Source organism: Puntigrus tetrazona, chromosome 8, assembly GCF_018831695.1.
Source record: "Puntigrus tetrazona isolate hp1 chromosome 8, ASM1883169v1, whole genome shotgun sequence".
In the NCBI taxonomy this organism is placed as follows: domain Eukaryota; kingdom Metazoa; phylum Chordata; class Actinopteri; order Cypriniformes; family Cyprinidae; genus Puntigrus; species Puntigrus tetrazona.
This window is the reverse complement of record NC_056706.1, coordinates 6,503,524-6,522,684: the sequence shown is the minus strand read 5'-3', so window position 1 is coordinate 6,522,684 and position 19,161 is coordinate 6,503,524. Positions and strand designations below refer to the sequence as shown.

General features: G+C 35.8%; 2 protein-coding genes across 5 annotated transcripts; one reads left to right on the top strand and one right to left on the bottom strand.

The window, feature by feature from the left end:
- The first annotated feature begins 720 nt into the window (after positions 1 to 720).
- Positions 721 to 14,828, top strand: dennd2da (DENN/MADD domain containing 2Da). 3 transcript variants are annotated; one of them, XM_043247227.1, is made up of 16 exons: positions 721 to 1,011; positions 5,249 to 5,305; positions 5,425 to 5,499; positions 5,632 to 5,706; positions 7,159 to 7,251; positions 8,080 to 8,255; positions 9,350 to 9,462; positions 9,553 to 9,622; positions 9,872 to 9,949; positions 10,756 to 10,896; positions 12,102 to 12,250; positions 12,354 to 12,525; positions 12,620 to 12,670; positions 12,778 to 12,859; positions 13,723 to 13,971; positions 14,335 to 14,828. In XM_043247227.1, the coding sequence occupies exons 2-16, from the start codon at positions 5,257 to 5,259 to the stop codon at positions 14,397 to 14,399; spliced, it is 1,638 nt and encodes a 545-aa protein (XP_043103162.1). In that variant the 5' UTR covers positions 721 to 1,011; positions 5,249 to 5,256; the 3' UTR covers positions 14,400 to 14,828. The 3 variants fall into 3 exon arrangements, with proteins under 3 accessions (XP_043103162.1, XP_043103163.1, XP_043103164.1); XM_043247228.1 differs by lacking the exon at positions 721 to 1,011 and adding an exon at positions 4,593 to 5,141; XM_043247229.1 differs by lacking the exons at positions 721 to 1,011; positions 5,249 to 5,305; positions 5,425 to 5,499; positions 5,632 to 5,706 and adding an exon at positions 5,741 to 6,642.
- Positions 14,829 to 14,951: 123 nt separating this feature from the next.
- On the bottom strand, positions 14,952 to 19,115 carry LOC122350600 (DNA damage-regulated autophagy modulator protein 2). 2 transcript variants are annotated; one of them, XM_043247231.1, is made up of 7 exons: positions 18,792 to 19,115; positions 18,485 to 18,552; positions 16,811 to 16,953; positions 16,559 to 16,736; positions 16,371 to 16,453; positions 15,282 to 15,374; positions 14,952 to 15,141 (listed from the first exon to the last, which is right to left on the bottom strand). In XM_043247231.1, the coding sequence occupies exons 1-7, from the start codon at positions 18,920 to 18,922 to the stop codon at positions 15,019 to 15,021; spliced, it is 819 nt and encodes a 272-aa protein (XP_043103166.1). In that variant the 5' UTR covers positions 18,923 to 19,115; the 3' UTR covers positions 14,952 to 15,018. The 2 variants fall into 2 exon arrangements, with proteins under 2 accessions (XP_043103166.1, XP_043103167.1); XM_043247232.1 differs by having other exon boundaries at positions 15,030 to 15,141; positions 15,227 to 15,374.
- Between the last annotated feature and the right edge of the window lie 46 nt (positions 19,116 to 19,161).

Sequence of the window (19,161 nt, the reverse complement as noted above, 5' to 3'; positions counted from 1 at the left end):
CTCCAAAAACTAGTGCAAAAACTAGTAAGTCACTAAAGAATCTCATCAAAAGTAGCCAAAAAAAGAACAATATTTTTAAATCCAGTCTGTATATAAAAATGTAGACATTTTTATATGCCCCCACACCCCCAAAAAAAAATGCTACTGCAATTGCTTAATGTCAAAGGCAATATGATAAAGTATTACTAAAATTAGTTCACCAATAGCTGTTCTCAGGCATTCACAGTATTTTATGCAATAATGGAAGCAGGTCTGCCAAGATTAGAATAATTACAGCATCTTAAGAAAAACGCCAGGGGAAAATTAATAATGAAAGTGAAAACCTTCACTTTTATATATTCTTGAAAAAAAAAACATTAAATGGGTGTGAACGGAAATGCTTATTATGCTGTTACTTGTGGTAACTAATGATTCAGCAGATGTTACAAAAACCCCACACTTTTTTTACCGGTCTGTGTGCTCACAAGGATGTGCTTCATTTAAAATTGCAAATAAACCTGCAAATCGTTTAAATCAACTTGATGCTAATATTTTTTTAATCATCCCAGTGAGCAAACTCTGTTTGTTTCTGCAGATACACCTGTAAGGGAAAAGGCCTGATAGGCACCAAAGTTTGAAATAAGGAAATCCCCTCACTGCTGTTTAACAGCTCGCTTCAGTTCTTCTGTTTTATGAACACTTCCTCTAAATGAAAGCAGAAGCGGCAAAGTGATTCAAGACTCGTACACCAAACCAAACACACACACACACACACACACACACACGAAACTGTACAGTGACTTATAAAGGACAAAGACAGTGAAAAGAATCACATGGTAGTGAGAGCTTGCCTACTTCTAGGTGGGTGAGGAGAAAGCAAATAGACGAAACTGGTTCAGCAGGTAAACCGGCATGAAACGGCTGTTGTGGACTGCTAACACGATGAAATAATATGGTAAATATTTAATCAAACCGAAGATTTTCGACCTTCTCGACCTACAAACGGAGACACAAGAGAAAGTTTACATTGCGGTAAGTCACCTTGAACATGTTGTGTTTCTTTACTACAAACCACAGTGTCCTCTCATGTCTGTAATTCTTGCTTTCATTCTGTAGAAACACCTGTTAGCTGTCGGTACACCTCCGGCAATTTACTCTAAATTAACAAGTTAACTATAAATTAACAAGTAAACAACTGATAAACAGGAAACATTATGTTACGTTAATGAGAACACGTGCAGAGCAAAACGTTTGAAAACGCCAAAATGTAGAAGCAGGAATTGTCACATTTATCTGTGTGTGTGCAGACAAACATTTTGAATGCAAAATGATATATTTGCCTATTTTACGAGTCGCTGCATTTATGAAGAAATAGTCTGTTGAAAGACTCAAGTTTCTTGAGTTTCAGGAAGACCTGGTAAAGTCAAACTAACCAAAATAACTGATGCATGATTAAAAAAAAAATAATAATTAAAAAAAAAAAAAAAAAAAATATATATATATATATATATATATATATATATATATATATATATATATATATATATATATATATATATATATATGATATATATATATATATATATATATATATTACATATAAAATTATTTTATTATTTTTAAATTAAAAAGTTTTACATATAGGTGACTTTCACTATATAACGTTTTTAATTTCCTGTGGTGAGAACAGCGCAAATATAATAACTTCCTCATGAAAACAACATTATTGTTGATGCTAGAAGCTCACTGCACACTGTAGTGGACTAGATCAAATTATTCATATAACATTACAGGTTCTCAGAACACTTTGTTACGTTAATGAGAACAGGTGCAGAGCAAAACTTTTGAAAATGCCAAATGTAGAAGCAGGAGTTTTCACATTTATCTGTGTGTGTGTGTGTGCAGACAAACATTTGCACAAACATTTTGAATGCAAAATGATACATTTGCTTGTTTTACGAGTTGCTGCATTTACGAAGAAACAGTCAGTTGAAAGACTCAAGTATCTTGAGTTTCATGAAAACCTGTTAAAGTCAAACTAACCAAAATAACTGCAACGCATCAAAAAAAAAATTATATATATAATGATTAAAAAAGATGTTTATTATTTTAGTTATTTTTAAATTAAAAAGTTTTACATATAGGTGACTTTCACTATGTAACTTTTTACATTTCCTGTGGTGAGAACAGCACGAATATAATAACTTCCTCATGAAAAAAAAAACATTAGTGTTGATGCTGGAAGCTCACTGCACACTGTAGTGGACTAGATCAAATTATTCACATAACATTACAGGTTCTCAGAAGACTTTTTCCATCAATAACCCTTACTAGTTCCCTCATTAAACCAAATAATGAAAAATAAGGACCAAGTAGCTGGAGTCACATGCTAGGTAGTGCTATACTGCTCTCTAGAGGTCAGGGCAAAGCTGGTCCTGTTTCTGTAGTGTTCAGGAAAGTAGTCTAAAAAGTCAGTTTACTGGTCTAGTCCTTTTTTGACTCCTGCCAAAATGACACTGGGGTGAAATGCAAGAATTGTGTCACGTTACAAGCAGGATCTTTACACACAAGCGCATAAAACACGACACACGTGACCCGCTTTAGTCCGTGCCGTCTTGAACGACAGCCCTCCAGCACAGAAAGGTGAAGCTGTCGTAAAAATAAAGAGCCATTTTAAGGTGAGGGTGTGTACCGCGCACGTGTCGATGCTTGTCTGGCTGACGTTAACCGCTGCACAGCACAGACAACCCAGAGCACATCTCAAATTCAGTGTAATTTGCATCACCCTGTACATTAAACGCTCAGTGTCAGTCAGAAATACTTCAGTCGGACCTAAATCGTCTTTTTGTAAACGTACCTATATATCGCGCGCGTTCTTATTTAGCTGTGCGCATGCTCCGAAACAGGTGACGCGTTACGCCGGTTTAATACTACACTATTCGTTTAAACGTTTATACACAGACACCTGTTTTTAAACTATTTCATTCGGCGCTTTTATGAATGAATACGGGTGAATGCATTTATGTTTTCTATAAAACCAATGTCGCAGTATCCCCCGACTGCTAAAAATAAAAACAAAAATGCGAATGAAAATACAACAGCTATCTAAAAAAATCACAAAAACAAAAAAAAATCCAAATGACTTGTGCTTTCTTTGCAGACACGTCAAAAATACTCTAAGACATATTTACCTTAACTGCTAAAGGTTCAAACTAATCCTAAAAAAGCCTTGCCACCTGGTTGAGGTGCTTCTGAATGAACAAGTTATTCCAGTAAATGACTTTTTAGGGTCAGAGCGTGTTTTTGTAGTATGAGACATTTTTAAAACAGATTTGCGCTCTATTCTTGAGTCAATGTTACCTTTCACAAGACGAGATCTCGTCAACACATTTTCTGTCACTGATGCAGTGTAATCTGATTTTTATTTTGATAAGAGACAGACAGTTGGACGCAAGAAAAATGGAATAAAAGTAGTCTGAAAACACTGTTGAGGAGCTGTTCAAAACAGCTGTGTAGTGCAAAAAGATGTTAGCTACTGTCCCACCACATTCATCACATGATGAATAGCCTTTAAGTTTGAATAATGACAGAGAGAGAGAATGAGTGGGTGACTGAATGGAAGAGTTAACGATTGATTGATGTGTAAAGAAGGAGTCGAGGAGGAGGATATTCTCCTTTTCCCAGCAGCCATCGCAGCCTCTGTCTGTCTATTCAGTTTATGAGCCATAAAGGACACCGCTAAAAAAAACAGGATTCTTTGACGCCTTTATTTGTCGAATATAGTCTGAATCTGAACCTCGTCTGAATCCGAAATAACATGAATGGCCGCTTTAAGGCCCAAATCTACAATACGTTGGAACAACGGCTAGATGCAAAAGTCACAAAGTGCATCCTCAAAATATTCCCACATAACTGCTGAGACGGAGTCACTGGGGCAACAGGAAGACCTACTGCTGACCTGAGGTCGTCCTGTGGGGAATACAGTCAGCTATAAAAAGACTCAGAGTATACTAACGACCACGTCTTTCACGAAAACATGGCAATAAACGTATGGGAGAGGATAGAGATTCTAGTTTGAATGAAAGACTGGGAATAAACACGAGTTGAACGGAATTATATTAATATGTATATTGTATTGTTTAGGAATGTATATTAATAGATAACGCAACTATTAATTATTATATTATTTGAATAAATTAATAATAATATTAATAATGTTTGCAGTATTTTTAAACAATATTTTACAGTACTTTTACTGTAATCCATTTTACATGTTTCTTTAATGTTTTTGTAAGCTTCTTATGCTCAAGATGCATTTATTTGATCAATAAAACTATTACAGATTTTTATTAATAAAAAATATTCTTAAATATTTTAAACCAAAAGCGTTTCCTATTTTAATATCTTTTAAAATATGAAGAAATCATTCTACTGTGCTGATTTGGTGCTCAAGAAATATTATTGGTGCTCAATAAATCTATATTTATTATTAAAAATATATATAATTTTAAATAATTTCAAACTTTAGGATAGTTATCAAATCTTTACTTATTAGTTAATATTTTTAGTATTTTTAGTATATTTCAACTTACAATTAACCACTGAACACGTTTTTATTGATGTATTTTCTAATTCTTATATCCATTAAAATTTTCACGTAACTAGATTATGACTATTATCTGCTATTTTATGCAGATTGTTTAAGCAAGTGCTTCATGTCACATTAAAATGGCCATGCGAACAGGATACGTGGCTCAGATATAAGTGCAAACTTCTCGTGATGCTGCTGTTTGACCTCTCTACAACAAAACCACCACAATTCTGATACTTCCTGTGGTGGTGTGGCTATCACAGATCATTTCTTTTAAGAGTGCAACTAGCAAAAGCAGTTTTGTGATTTGGTTAAGCTGGCTTCTCTGTTTTTAAAGTCTTGTTTAGAAGCACAAAACGATTTAGTTTCGGGAACAATGGAGCAGGTTACTCATGTCTGTGATCTCTGAACACGCGTGCAGTCAAGGGAGTGTCAAGACTTTTCCGTTAACGATAAGGAGTCGGCAAGTTAATATTTACTTAAGGACCCAAAGGACTATAACCTTGGTCTCTGGGAAAAAACCTTGGAAGTTTCTCACATTGAAGGAGCAACGAATTTGACATTAAACAAGGTTCTCTTTTGTTACATCGCAATGAATTTCTTTCTAAATGTGACTGAAATCATGAAGCATATAGAAAGTTGAGGATTAAGCGTGTAATTTATTTATTTTGTTGGTAGGTGACACAATGACATCATCCAGGAAAACCTGGGCCTTCTCCTCTCTGCGTACAAAGTGTAGGTCAAAATACGCTAATTTTATTTTTTATTTGCATATGTATGATCAAAGCAGCAAATCTCAGCGTATTCGCATGAAAATATTCCTGATCCGTTGGATTGTATTTTGACTACTACAGCCAGAGCATCGCTGGAGGAGGGGGAAAATTTCAGAAGAAGATTGTTTTCTTCTTTTAGAAGTGATCGACGTGAACGTGAGTCACTCCGTTCACACACACCTAGCCATCCAAATTTGCTCTGCTTTGTAAATAAACTGTAAGTATATAGACAAATCGACACTTCTAGCTACTAGCATGAAGTTCAGTTGTCTCTGTTGTGGCCTACAGCAAGATCTCAAAGAGAAGAAGATGACACAGAGAAGAGAAGAGCTTTCTCAGATACAGATATCGAGACAAACAAAGGTAAGACTTCTTTTGAGCCTGGCGAAGTGAAGCTGAACTTTTCCACCAATGCATTTTTTTTTTATTTCATCATTTTCAGTTTGCATTGGTAAGTCTGTGAACAATTTTTTTTCAGAAATGAATCTTGTGTAGTCAATATATAGGGTATAAAAAAGGTCTTTAACTCTCTGAGATATTTCTACCGAAGTGAAACAACGGGGATGAAGCCTTATCAGCGTTGGCAAGTGTTATTGAGTTAGCAAACTTATTAGTTAGCTCACCGAGATTAAACCGCTTTTACAAGAGTCACCTGGTCATGAAGGCATCAAAAGACAAACAAACGCGGACGTGTAAAGTATACAGTGTCAAGTATAGTGTCCTATAAATGATGTAATTATATGTCACACCAGTGTCATCCAAAAGTACCTGTGGTTCAGATAAATTGACTCCATTGAAGAACCGAGAAAGTAAGGAATTCACACGGACTGAAGACGTTTAACGGTTCACATCGTTTGACGAGTCTTGCGACCTGCCGTACACTTCTTTTCACCGATTCGGTTCGTTCGGACAGTTTATTTCAATAAGTCATATGGTTTTATTGATTTGTTTGTTTGTATAATGCTATATATATATATCACAATATTTTCCATTTCGTTTTATAAATTATGCCGTTTGACTTTTCCCTGAAAGTCAAATGAATCACGAACGGTTTGCGACTCGGTTCGAATGAACCGCCGATCTAAGACGAACCATTGATTCGCGAATCAGACATCAGCAGCTCGCGCGCGCACACACCCCGGCTGCACACGTTCATTCGCGGCAGTACGGAGATCTTGCTCCCCACAAACATACCCGTTTAATTGACAAACTTTACGCAAAGAGATTTGAACATGAACGGAATTACTCCCTCTAATGTCAAAAGAAGAGGAAAGAAGGGGAACTCACGTAAACACCGGAGTAAGTTTAACCAAACTGAGCTTCAGTATAAATTGCTTATATTTTAGTATTCTTATTTAATGGAGCTGATATGACTTAAGGTTACAACATTGCCATTTTCCTAAATACTTTTAACGTGTTTTAGACGCATTTCTAAGACTTCATGTTAACAGTTCTGTTTATTTAACATGCTTTTGAACTTTTTAAATGGTTGCTATCACAGTGTTTTATTGGGGATATTGATACTTTATCTGGCAATGTGGTATATAAAAGACAAGCAGGTTAAGCAAGAGTTTTTTTGTGGTTTTTGGTGAGGAACTCCTGAAAATGTAGTCATGTGGGAAAGAATAAATTACATTCGTTGAATTCAGAATTTACATTTCAGCTGTCAAAACTAACCTCTTTTGGCTAAGGAAGCGAATAACCAAACATGAGTTAGTGATCAAGCCATTTCTGGTAACATTTCTGAGCTTTCTTGAGCAATTCGGCGTCGTTCCAGTGTATTAATTGTTCTGTTTTGTGCATTTTATTGCTCAGGTGTCTTTCTTCCAGGCGAAGATCAATCAGACGGAGCCATGAAGAGGTTCAGTACCTTATTTTCGTCTTTCCGGGGAAAAATCAGCAAAGACAGTGAGAAACGTCGTTTAAGTATTGCTTTATAAAACACATATAGCAACTTAAAGAATCTCTTCAGATCTGCTTTTGTGTTTTAAGTGACAAAAAAAAATCTGCAAAATGTGAAACTTTATCTTTAGCTGTGGTCACTGACTTTATATTGCATATAAAAGTAGTTAACCTTGTCAAAACATTTCAGCGTGATTCATTTTCATCTCGAAGCGAAAGTAGGGCAAAATGCCTACGCGAATTAGTCTTTCAAGCTGCAGTTTTCTGCTCACATATTAAAAATTTGTAATATGCTGTTCATTTAAAATTCATTTATGAAGTCACAAGGAGGTTCACAAAGTCGCTCAAAGCGCACAATTTGCATCAGCCCTTTAGTGCACGTCTTGTCTTTTCAGTTACAAGCAGCAGTCATTGTTCTGTCCTTTATAGAAAGGCACATTGAAGGTTTCCATGGTGAGGCAGGTCAAGCTAGAACAAGACTTTGTGACTTAGTGGACTCCTATGGTATTCCTGACGGCTTTGTTTGCTCTGTGTTGGGGGAGGCTGCCAAAAAGCAGGCTCAAAAGGACATGTTGAGGAAATTCACAGAAGAGCTCCGTCTTTTTTTTCATCTCTAATTTGTTTGTACTTGTTCGTGGTTCAGCATGCCATGTTTGATCAGCATTTCAAGTGCTCTTTCTGAAGAGTTTGTACGTTTATAAACTGTTGGTTTGGTAGTATATCCTCTTCGCTGGATTGAAAACCGTGTCAGTTTGGTTCAAAGGCATTTGTGCTGATTTTGTTTTTTTGAAAGAGGTAAACATCGTGGAAGCTAACGTGTGTGTGTTTTTGTAGGACCTGGTAAGGAACAGGATCTACCTGCTACCACAGAGCTCTCTCCCGTGGAAGAAAAGGCGAAGGAGCAGCGATACGCTAGCGGGCAGTTTTTCTTTGAATATCTAGTGGTGGTTCGACCTAAAAAGACCAAAGATGGGATATACGAGCCACAGATCATCTATCAGTTCCCTAAGGTGACACATACAAACCCTGTACTCTGCATGCAGCTACATGCAGCCTTCGGAAAGTATTCAGTAGTTCTGCAGCATTATTTACATTCATTTCAAACGCCTGCATTACTTATATTGAATTAGCAAACGCTTAATTCACGCGATTATGGCTTCATTAGGAAGTGTGATTGCATCTTCAGTTGTTTCTTGAAGATTTTAAATTACCTTTTGTTTGGATAATTGTGTGTTTGGAAGAAGTTTATCAGAATTTTTATAATATTTATCTTTAAAAAAAGGATTTGTTGTTTGTACATCATTTGTTTGTTTTTAAAACAGACAAGTGTATCAACTTTAACATAACTATTTTAATATTAAATTAACAGGTTAAAGCCAAGCATATATTATGTAAATATTATGTATGAAATGGACATAGTATTTATTAATTTAAAAATGTTTATTATTTTCTATAGGCCTAGTTCATATGAAGATGAAATAAGGTAACCAGTTGTAGTAAAACATTAATAATGCAATACCCAAAACAATATAAGTAGATGTTGCCATAAGGTAAATTGGATTACTGGACTTTTATATCAGAAAAATAATGTTTTTATTTGGTTAATTGCATTATGAATGATATCACTTATAATTTGCATTCTGGAAAGCCATAATTAATTATTTATATATTATATATACATTTCTGAAAAAAATAAATAAATTAAAGAGAAAAAAAAAATATATATAATATATATATATATATATATATATATATATATATATATATATATGTGTGTGTGTGTGTGTGTGTGTGTGTGTGTGTGTGTGTACAAAGGAAAATATGTGCACAAAGGCAAAAGTCGGTAACTTTTAACAATTTTGGTCAAAAATGAGTTCTTGATATTTTTTGGGATATTCCAAAGATCCTTTATTATGTGAATAAGCATCTTGAATCTGTTTCGGGTCATTAAGCGAGTTAAGGTCTTCTACTTTGTAGGGCGATATATATTTATAAAATTCATTATTTTATATTAATGAATAAAGCCATTTGCATTTTCTGTCACTGATGCATAGTAATAGTAATGTGGTCTTATTTTCCATTTGTCTTTTTCTACTGAGTACAGAAGGATGGAATGGTGCGATTTCAGAAGGAGGAGGAAGAGAAGACATTAAAGGCGCTCACACTCTTTTGCTTTCCAGAGGGTGTAAACTGGGCGCCCTTAACAGAATATCCCAGGTACTGTAACCACTGTATCGTTTCTCCCAGCATGCCCTGTGGAGGTAGAAACTGCATTTTTCATGGTCTCTCTTTTTCTCTACTTCACAGTGAAACGTTCTCTTTCGTGCTTACAGATGTTGATGGGACGAGGAAGAATGGATACTGTAGGAGGCTACTGGTAAATGATGACTGGTCTCATTAGTGATACTTCCTGTTATTTATGCTTATCTTCATCACTGCCTATTACTCATTCGAAAAAACCGCTATTCCTATGTGTTAATCTTACACAACAACACCAACAACAACACTTTAGCAACAAGGAAAGCACCCCTAACGTTTTCTTTAGAAAAAAAAGAACTCTCACTCACATGTTTTATATATATTTTTTAAAGCTTGCTTCTCTTGTCTTTGCTCTTTTCTTAATTAGCCCGATGGAAAGGGGGCTCGTCTGCCTGAGGCCTACTGTATCATCAGTAATGTGGCCTGTTTTGGACTCTTTTCCAAGGTAAGGTTCATAACTTACTGTACGGTCATGTGTAACTACCTTTTTGTATTTGAGTGAACTGCATTTTGCGTTTCTGACTTTTATATTCATTCAGAGTTTATTGTCTTTGCTAATATAAAGTAACGGAGTTATCTGAAAAGGGTTGTTTTATTATTGATCGCTTCGTTGAGCTGGCCGTTTGCTGTCTGAGCTTAACGCTAGTTATTGGAGTATATTTTGTTTGTTCGAGCTGAACTTTGTTCAGGTACTTTTTTTTTTAGGTGAATGCTCTCATGACTGGAAATTTGTTTGTTCAGGGCAAACATCTAAGACTAATGTGATATGACGTAAGCCAATGTGAGCTTGAAGACATATTCATATATTTTAGGGTGTTTGCAAAGTTGTTGGCGCTTATGAAGTTTGGGATGCTCACTAAGGCAGCATTTATTTGATCAAAAGTACAGGAAAATATGGAGAATACTGGCAAATATGATTACAATGTAATATAACCTTTCTATTTACATACATTTTAAAAGTCATTTATTCCTGTGATGCAAAGCTGAATGTTTATGTATACTCTTCTGTGTGACATGATTCTTCAGAAATAACCTTAATATACTTATTTTGACACATTTCTTATTTATTTTTTATATAAATAAAACAACTGTTGTGTTGCCTAATATTTAACTGTGTATTGATAATGTTTTGGAAAATTTTTATGTATCCTTGTTGAAAATAGCAGTTAATTAAAAAGAAATCCAGCCTTTTGAATTATTCTGTATATTTACTGCACAGTTTGTGATCAATCTGTCTGCTTGATGTTTTAGATCTTTGATGAAGTGGAACAGCGGAGAAAAATCTCAATGGCAATGATTTACCCATTTATGCAGAGCCTGAGGGAATCAGCATTCCCTGCCCCTGGACACACTGTTAATATCAAAAGTTTTATTCCAGAAAGAGGCACAGAGGTAAGAACTAGTGATAAAACTAATTTTTGTTTTAAATGTTAAGGGTTGTCTGAATGGCTAGTCAGTCTCAAAAGGAAGCCCTTGTGTCTTTAAATTCAACTTTTTATTAAAAAAAACAAACTTGGGAGAGAAAGGATAAAAAGTGTCAGTGAAGACAGCAGCTGCTACACTTTCCATTTCCACTGTATTTGCAGCAGTTGAGTCAACAGAAAAAAACATTTCCTATTAAACACACAAAAAAAAAAAGAGGAAGAGGAAATTAAATGAGGGTGTGAAATCGTGGACGTGAATAAAAGCTGGTTTTCCATGTATTTTTCCCCAGTAATTTTAAACCAGAGGGTTAATTACAGTGCATTAGAGGAGGTGTAAAGCAATACATCTCTAATTCCAAACAAGCGGCAGAGCAGGCAGGCAGAGACATGCTGTCCACAAACACAGCTCTGCAAAACAGCAGGAAATTGAAGTGAGTGAAGTAATAGCTCAGGGGAAAGGGTCAAAGATGAGCTGTTTTATGGTTTCAGGTATGTCCTCGTGCTTTGTACCAACATGACTTGAGTTCTGCTTTAACTTCTTCTTCAGCACATACCTCACACCATCTATCTCTCAATCTGATTTAAGGAACTTCATTAATATTACTAAATAAAAATACTTGATGAAATAACTATACGTCAGGAGGAAACATCAAATACAATAAATCATTACAATAAATCCAACTAATAAAACTAAACAACAAACCCATTTTATATTACTGTATATATGGACAAAAAAAAAATGGACTAAAAGATGCACCAATGATTTAAATGATTCACTAAACCTGTTTGAACTGCTTTATCAGAACTCAAAGTATCTAAAAATGAATGAATGAATGCTTCAAGCTTGAGACCTGTTGCCTCTATATTCTCTCTACAAGCCAGTCATTTTTTAAAATGTATAAATTAATAGCAGGCACCTTCCACATAGCTTTCAGTTACTAATAATAACCAATTCTTAGAAATACGAAATCAGCCACTGATATGTCACCTTACTCTCTGGCATTTGTGGTGAGCTTTTTTGTCTCACGTTGATATGTCTACGCACCTGTGGAAACAGATTTCCTCCTCGAGAACAAATAAATGATCCACCTGCTTCTACATATTTATCCCCAGTTTTTTTATAGTAAAATATGTACTGTAACTGTAATAAAGTACCTGTATGTCTCCCCGTAGATCATCAGTTTGACTCGTCCGACAGACTCCTGGCTGGAGCATGTAGATTTCCGCACATTGTTCAAATGCCTGTCAGATGAGGAGGTGCTCCAGGTGTTTGCTGCTACTGTGCTAGAGCGGAGGATCATCTTCATCGCCGATGAGCTCGGGTACTAAAACAGACATACATGCACACACACAAGTGTTAGGTTTTGCTTCGATTTATGTCCGTAGGTATAACCCATATTAATCAAAGCCACGCTATCTCTGCAGGACGCTGTCTCAGGTGATTCACGCGGTGGCTGTTCTCCTGTATCCATTCATCTGGCAGCACACGCTCATTTCCATCGTTCCCGAGATCCTCATCGACGTCGTCATGGCACCCACGCCGTACCTGCTGGGCGTCCAGAAAAGTCTCGCAGATCAGGCCACTGATCAGACCGAGGTGAGCGGCCAGACTCGTGACGCTGTTAAAATATTGCAAGCCATGTACATTTCAAACGCTGCAAGCTGACGTCTAAATTCATCTACTCACCCAGCTGCTTGTTGTTGACTTGTCAGAGGGCAGGAAGGAGACATTTATCAAGAGCGTAAGTTCACGTTTAAATCATAGAGAGCATCTTTTAAATTGTTGCCTTGAAAAGTGACGGATGGATGTAGTGTGGGTGACTGTGGTTGAAATGTTTCTCCAAAACAGATGGGAGATGAGGACACAATATTACCTCACAAACTCAAAGACGAAATCAAGCAGGCCCTCAGTGCCAAAAATGAGAATTCAAGTAAGCAGCATTTTCACTTCATGTTTAGTGGAGTCGTTGTAATCAGTTTTCCCGTTGCTCATAAGTAGTGTTGTAACAAACCCCAAATAAGGCCCAGGTATACTTTGTTTTTCAACTTCTGTTCTGTTTTGGGCACAGTTGATTGTACTTGTGGATTTAAGGATCATTTTACTTTATCTTTAAATCTTGTTGAGCCTAATGAACTTATTTTTGACCAGGTTATTTTGTTCATTTGAGAAGAGTGCTATATTTTTAATAACCAAATTCTACATACGCAAACTTTGATGATATTTGAGATTTATCTGGGAATCATTGTGAAGGAGCCAAGGATAAATGACAACAACAAAAAAAGTCTTTCATTAATTTGTCATTTGACAGACACAACGAACAAAACGTTATTGCATGGATGAATTGCCTAAACGTTGGCCTGTGACTTTTTTTCTACATTGTAGGTGCTATGGACAAAGTGTTGCCAGATTAGAGTCAAACAATTGAGCTTTACTGTTTTCGAAACCATTCAGCCTGTCTCCGGGTCTGGCGATAGCAATCTGAACTGCAACTTAGCATAGATCATTGAATCTGATTAGACTAGTAGTATCTACCTCAAAAATGACCAAAGAGTTTCATTATTTTTAAAACGTATTTAAAACATGACTGAATGGATTCTGTTTAACTGTAGGGGAGTTTTCAAAAATAGTGGAGTGTTCCTTTAATGTTTCACGTTCATAGCTACGAGACACCATGACATTACTATGTAAATAATAGCAATAGTTTCTCCCTAGAAACAGCATATACTTTTCTCAGAACAAATGTAGAAATCTAGTCGGTTTCAGTTGTATTAATATAAATGATCATCGCTTTAGGTCTTGAGGAGTTGAACCGGGTGGTCCCAGAAGCTTTCCTACCCTTCTTTATCAAGACCGTCGGTCACTTCTCTAAGTACATCGTGAGGAATGGCAAAGACCAGCGGGGAGAATTCCAGCGAACAAATTTCTGTAAAGCAATAGAATCTAAGAGCACACGGCGGTTTGTGAAGAAATTTGCACAGACGCAGATGTTCGATCTTTTCATTCAGGAAATGGAACAGAGACCTGCCTCTCAGGACGGCACAGGTGAGACGCGCACCTAACATTAATATTCATAAATATATTTTGTTTCACATTGCATCTCCAATTTCATGTACAATCAACATAAAGATCAATTAATTCTGAACTAATTTGGCATATTTTTTATGAAAGCAAACATCACCATACTGACGTGTCTGTTAAATTAAAAAATGAAACGATTAAAAAATAAATTGAAGTGAATTTCAACAATCTTCATATAAACCCATTATAATAAATGTCACATTTAGCGGTGTCTATAATTGCTTTATCTTGTTCTTTGATTTACTTTTGGGTAAGAAATATCAAAATGATCTTGAATAGTAATTTAAAAAATAGTTAATATTGTCTCCCTTTTTCCTCCTTTTCCAGGGTTTTTTGACAAAAAGATTGCTGAATACCACAAAAAGATGAGGGAGAAATCCAAGAAACACTAGTGGAAGCACTCACCAAAGTAGCTGGTTGTAAATCTCGTGTGAAATAAATCAGTCAGTAGTAAATAATTTTAAGGAATGTAGATAGAATTCAGATTATTTTTTATTTATGTTGTGATGTGTTAGTTGTCATACTTTCACTGCTGTTTGTAATTTGTGTCAGGGTCATTTTGGGGGATTATGGGTAACCGTATTGCGATAAGCTGCTGTATTTAACGCATGTACGGCTTGTTTCAACTTTTGAAACGTTTTGACCAGAAGGTTCAATGACAAAGAAACAGAGCCAGTGGAAACATGCTGAATTCAAAAACAGATTAAGCAAATGGAAAAAAATAATAATTTAATCTCCATATTTCAAGGATAATTGTAAAAGCACTGAGATGTGTGAAAGTATTTAACGTTTCTTTTTCGAATTAAAAGGAAAAACTCTTACTAGTGTGATTCTGTATTGACTTGGCTTGTGTAAAAATATTTGTACATAACTAGACTCCCTCTCGATATTCTCAGAATAATGCATAAAGCTTACATAAAGCTTCTCTTGAACGTGAAAAGTTTCTCCAGGAACACTCAAGTTTGAATGCGACTGCAGTGCTCGATGTCAGACACAAGGTGACAGTGTCTCTCACATGGCACCAGCCAGCAGAGGCGAGCGCTCTCCTTGCTGCATGTGCTCTCTCTCTTCATAGTGAGGATAGTCGTAGAGATGGTTACTCTGAAGAACCGGCTGAACCCACAGAGCGATTTTCTGGAACAAAAGAGGTTGGGTCAAACAGGTGGCAAACCGCATTTCTACAAATGCAAAAAATAGATCAAAATAAGTAGAATTTTACATTGTATGATGAACTAGTTAATCAAGGCGTGATCCACCGTAGTCACCGATCATACCTGGAAATCACGTATGTATGTGAAGAAGAAGCAGATGAAGGAGAACGCCAGAGACCACTCAGCTGCAGCACTGACCTCGTGTGCTAAAAAACCCTAAAACACAGTACACCTCATCCGTTCATTTACATCTTTACACACCCATTAATAATGCTTTAGAACTGTAGTTTTAGGCCAGCAGCTACCAGCCATACCATCAGCTATTATTATGCATTATTTTATTAACATATATATATTTGTTTTTGTAATTTAATTAAAACTTAAAATCATGTATTTTCAATTACTGTGATTATTTTATTATTGCAACATGATAGCAACTATACTATTTCAAAAAAAATGTTCTGCCAGGCTATTATTTTTTAAACTTGTAGAATATTAAGCAGCTAAATCTCTTTTACCTTTAAAAAGATCCATTATTAATAACTGAGCCCAATAATTATTGAGCAGCAAAAAAGAATCAAGTGACACTAAAGATTTTCAGCTTTGCATCTTAAATTATATTAATGATTATTATATTAATGAAATGACTATGTTAATATATTACATCTCAAAATATATTAACATAGTTATTTCAAGTTGTAATATTCCACATTAACATTTTTGTGTATCAAATAAATGTAGCCATGATAAACTTGAGACTTCTTTCAAAAACATTGAAATTTAGTGTTTCCATCAGAATTATTTTCCTCGTACCCAAACTTGCCGACATAACACTTACCTAATGTAATTTTTCCTCAGATAAAACGTACTAATATAATATAGCAGTGATATATAATAATGTGTTTTCATGAAAGCTGAACTTTCATAATATTATATTTGGCTTCATTATTTATTTACAAAGCATGTTCAAAAACCAGGATGTTTAAATAAAAAAGTTACAATCTAAATAAATGTGTATATATATATATATATATATATATATATATATATATATATATATATATATATATATATATATATATATAAACGAATTGCACTGGAATTATAGGAAGTCATTTGCATGCAGAAAATTTGCATAAACGTGCAGTATGCAGTTACTACAGCTGAAATATTAAAATCAAGCTTCAAATCAAGCATATCATCTTGTCTTACTCTCTCTCCGGGCTGCCAGTGCAACTTATCAGCTACATCCACCCCAGGCAGGTCGTCATACATTAACACAGACGATATGAAAACTGACACAATCAGTCAAAGAAGCAGAACGGATTTAGGAGTGCCGACACACATAGAAAATCATTTCAAAACTGAGATAACTGTGCATGTATCGAGAAAAAGGATACGTGTAATGATGCTAATGAGCGACCACATGCCCACAGCCATACGCGCACACAGAATATCCCTGCCGTGGAAGCGCGGCTGCATGCGGTACGACATGCCCGTCTGGACCAGGATATACAGCGTCCCAGGACCAAAGGTCAGGCCTGCTCCCAAAAGGTGGATAGATGTCATATCTGTTTTCTGGAGGAATTTAAAAACGGTTTCAGAAAAGCGATATCGAACGGCCAGAGCGGAGAAAGAGACTGCGGTGTCACCTGAAAGTTGGCCACAACACACATCCCGACAGCGCTGGCGATTCCCATCAGCAGGCCCGTGTAGTTCAGCAGCTGTAAGCCCGACTCGGAGGCCGATGTCAGAGCCTGAACCTGCTTATATCGAACGTACATGTTTCCCAACCCTGAAAACACAAATACAGCAGGATCTACATCTTCACAAAACACCCACAGACAAAAAAAAAAAAGCTTTTGTCTCACCGTGACCACAACTTCTACTAGGTCTTTAAAGATAGCTAAAATTCATTTAGTGGAAAATTTTACATCTTTATGGAAACACGATTATATTTTGTAATTGTCATTTAAATATAAACAAATTTCAAATTGTTTGTCATGAAGCAACATCTCAGGAAAACGCTGGATTTTAGTCCAAATATGACTTCCTGTCATGAAACAGGACATCATTTCATGTGTTTCAAAAATGTTATTTTTTTTCTTATGCACTAAACAATGCAATCGCATGAAGATACTGAAGAACTGAGACAGACTAAAGACAGAATAATCCAGAAGAACCGTGGCAATAAGGTTTCTTGAAGCATCTTGAAGATGTTGGCAAAATTTAGTCTGGCAAAATGAATGTAAACTGATATTTCCTACTGAGACAGAAATAACCGATTTAAAACTATTTTAGCTTGCGAAAATATTAGTGTTCTAATTACTTTGGCCTAATTATTATTATATTTTTGGACAATAATTCAAAGTTACTTTTTTTGTTTATACGAGTGTTGCTTTTGGTCACAATTAGCAGCGAAAATCTGTATTAGTTAACTCATATATAACTGAAGTATGCTATAAATAACATTTCGAAGGTTCAGATCTTGCATTTTCTGAATAAATGAGACAAACCGATAAGTATAAAACCATTCTCTTACTTACACCACACACACTCATAAGGCTGCAGTGCTATAAAATTAGCTGCAGTATAAAAGGCATTATATAACGGTATATAGTTAGTTAATTTATACATTTGACAGATTGTATTAACCAAAGGGAAAGTGCATTAAAAGCATACATTTATTAATATGCGCTGCTGTGGAATTGATTTCACAATCATTTTCATTTTTGGGTGAACTATTCCTTTAATACTTAAAATTCTAAAAGGATATTGAAACATCTTCAGCACATCTTGAGGGCATGTTTAATTTGGAAAGATAATACAGGTATGCTCCAGGCAATAGCTTTAATAGAGGGAAACAAGATACATATCTAGTAACTTTATTTGTTTTTCAAACATTCTCTTTAAACGAAAAAAACGTGACCTTCATCTGACAGTGTGTTAAATTGAACTATTCATTTATAGTTAAATCCCCAAATGGGGCCTTAAAGAATAGTTTAAGAAACAAAATCTAAAAGAATATTATAGGATATACTTATTCAGTTGCAGCCATGCCAATTTTGAACCGTCACCATTAGCATCCAATGCAAAAAGTTAAAAGTTAAATAGTAAAGTTATGATGGTGCCATCTTTCTATTGTCGTTTTGTCCTCCTTTTACGAAATACTGGATAATACAGAACATATTCATGACATTTACAATGTTGACCAAAAAACAAATGAATCCGGGGACCTCTGGTTGACTTGACGTGCCATGAGCCAAAAGTTGGCCTAAAAAAAAGGTGAGCTTGAAACAAAATACAGAACTCAAATGCAATTTTACCTAAGAAAGCTGAGATTGACAGCATGAAGCCAAACACACAGCGTTCGGGAACCTCAGTGCCCGTGTCACTACACAAACGAAAATAACACAAACGACAAATGATTCTGAGGCAGTCCAATAAAGCTGAAAGATTCAAATGGCATTTCACAGAATGTCCCTGATCTACAGCCATCAAAGTGATATTACATTCAAAAAAATGTATTATTCATTTGTACGTTCCAAGTGTTCACGCAACAACTTCTCTCTTCATCTCAGAACCTAAAATGATGCACGGCTCCTCGTGGACATGAAACTAAAAAAAACGTACCTTATGTACGGAACGAGCAGGTCTGCATGGCCCAGCACGACCGCTGTGGCATAAGAGATGAGGAAGGTAGCGGATGACCAGATGATCAGAGCCACCGGGAGAGCGCAGAGCCCCCGCTGAAACCACCACATACTGACCTCGCATACATTCACTCACAACACTAACAAATCAACCCAACAGACGCAGACATCACCCAATCAAACGGACATCAGCATTGCCTGGGGAAGCACAATTAGTCACAGAAACGAATTCTCACAAACAGAAATATAAAGAGATGCCTCTGAAGTGCCTCTAAAATCTGAATTGCATGCGGTTTTTTGCGATGCTCTCCTTAAAGTCCTGTGACCAAAGTCAGCTGACACTCTTTCAG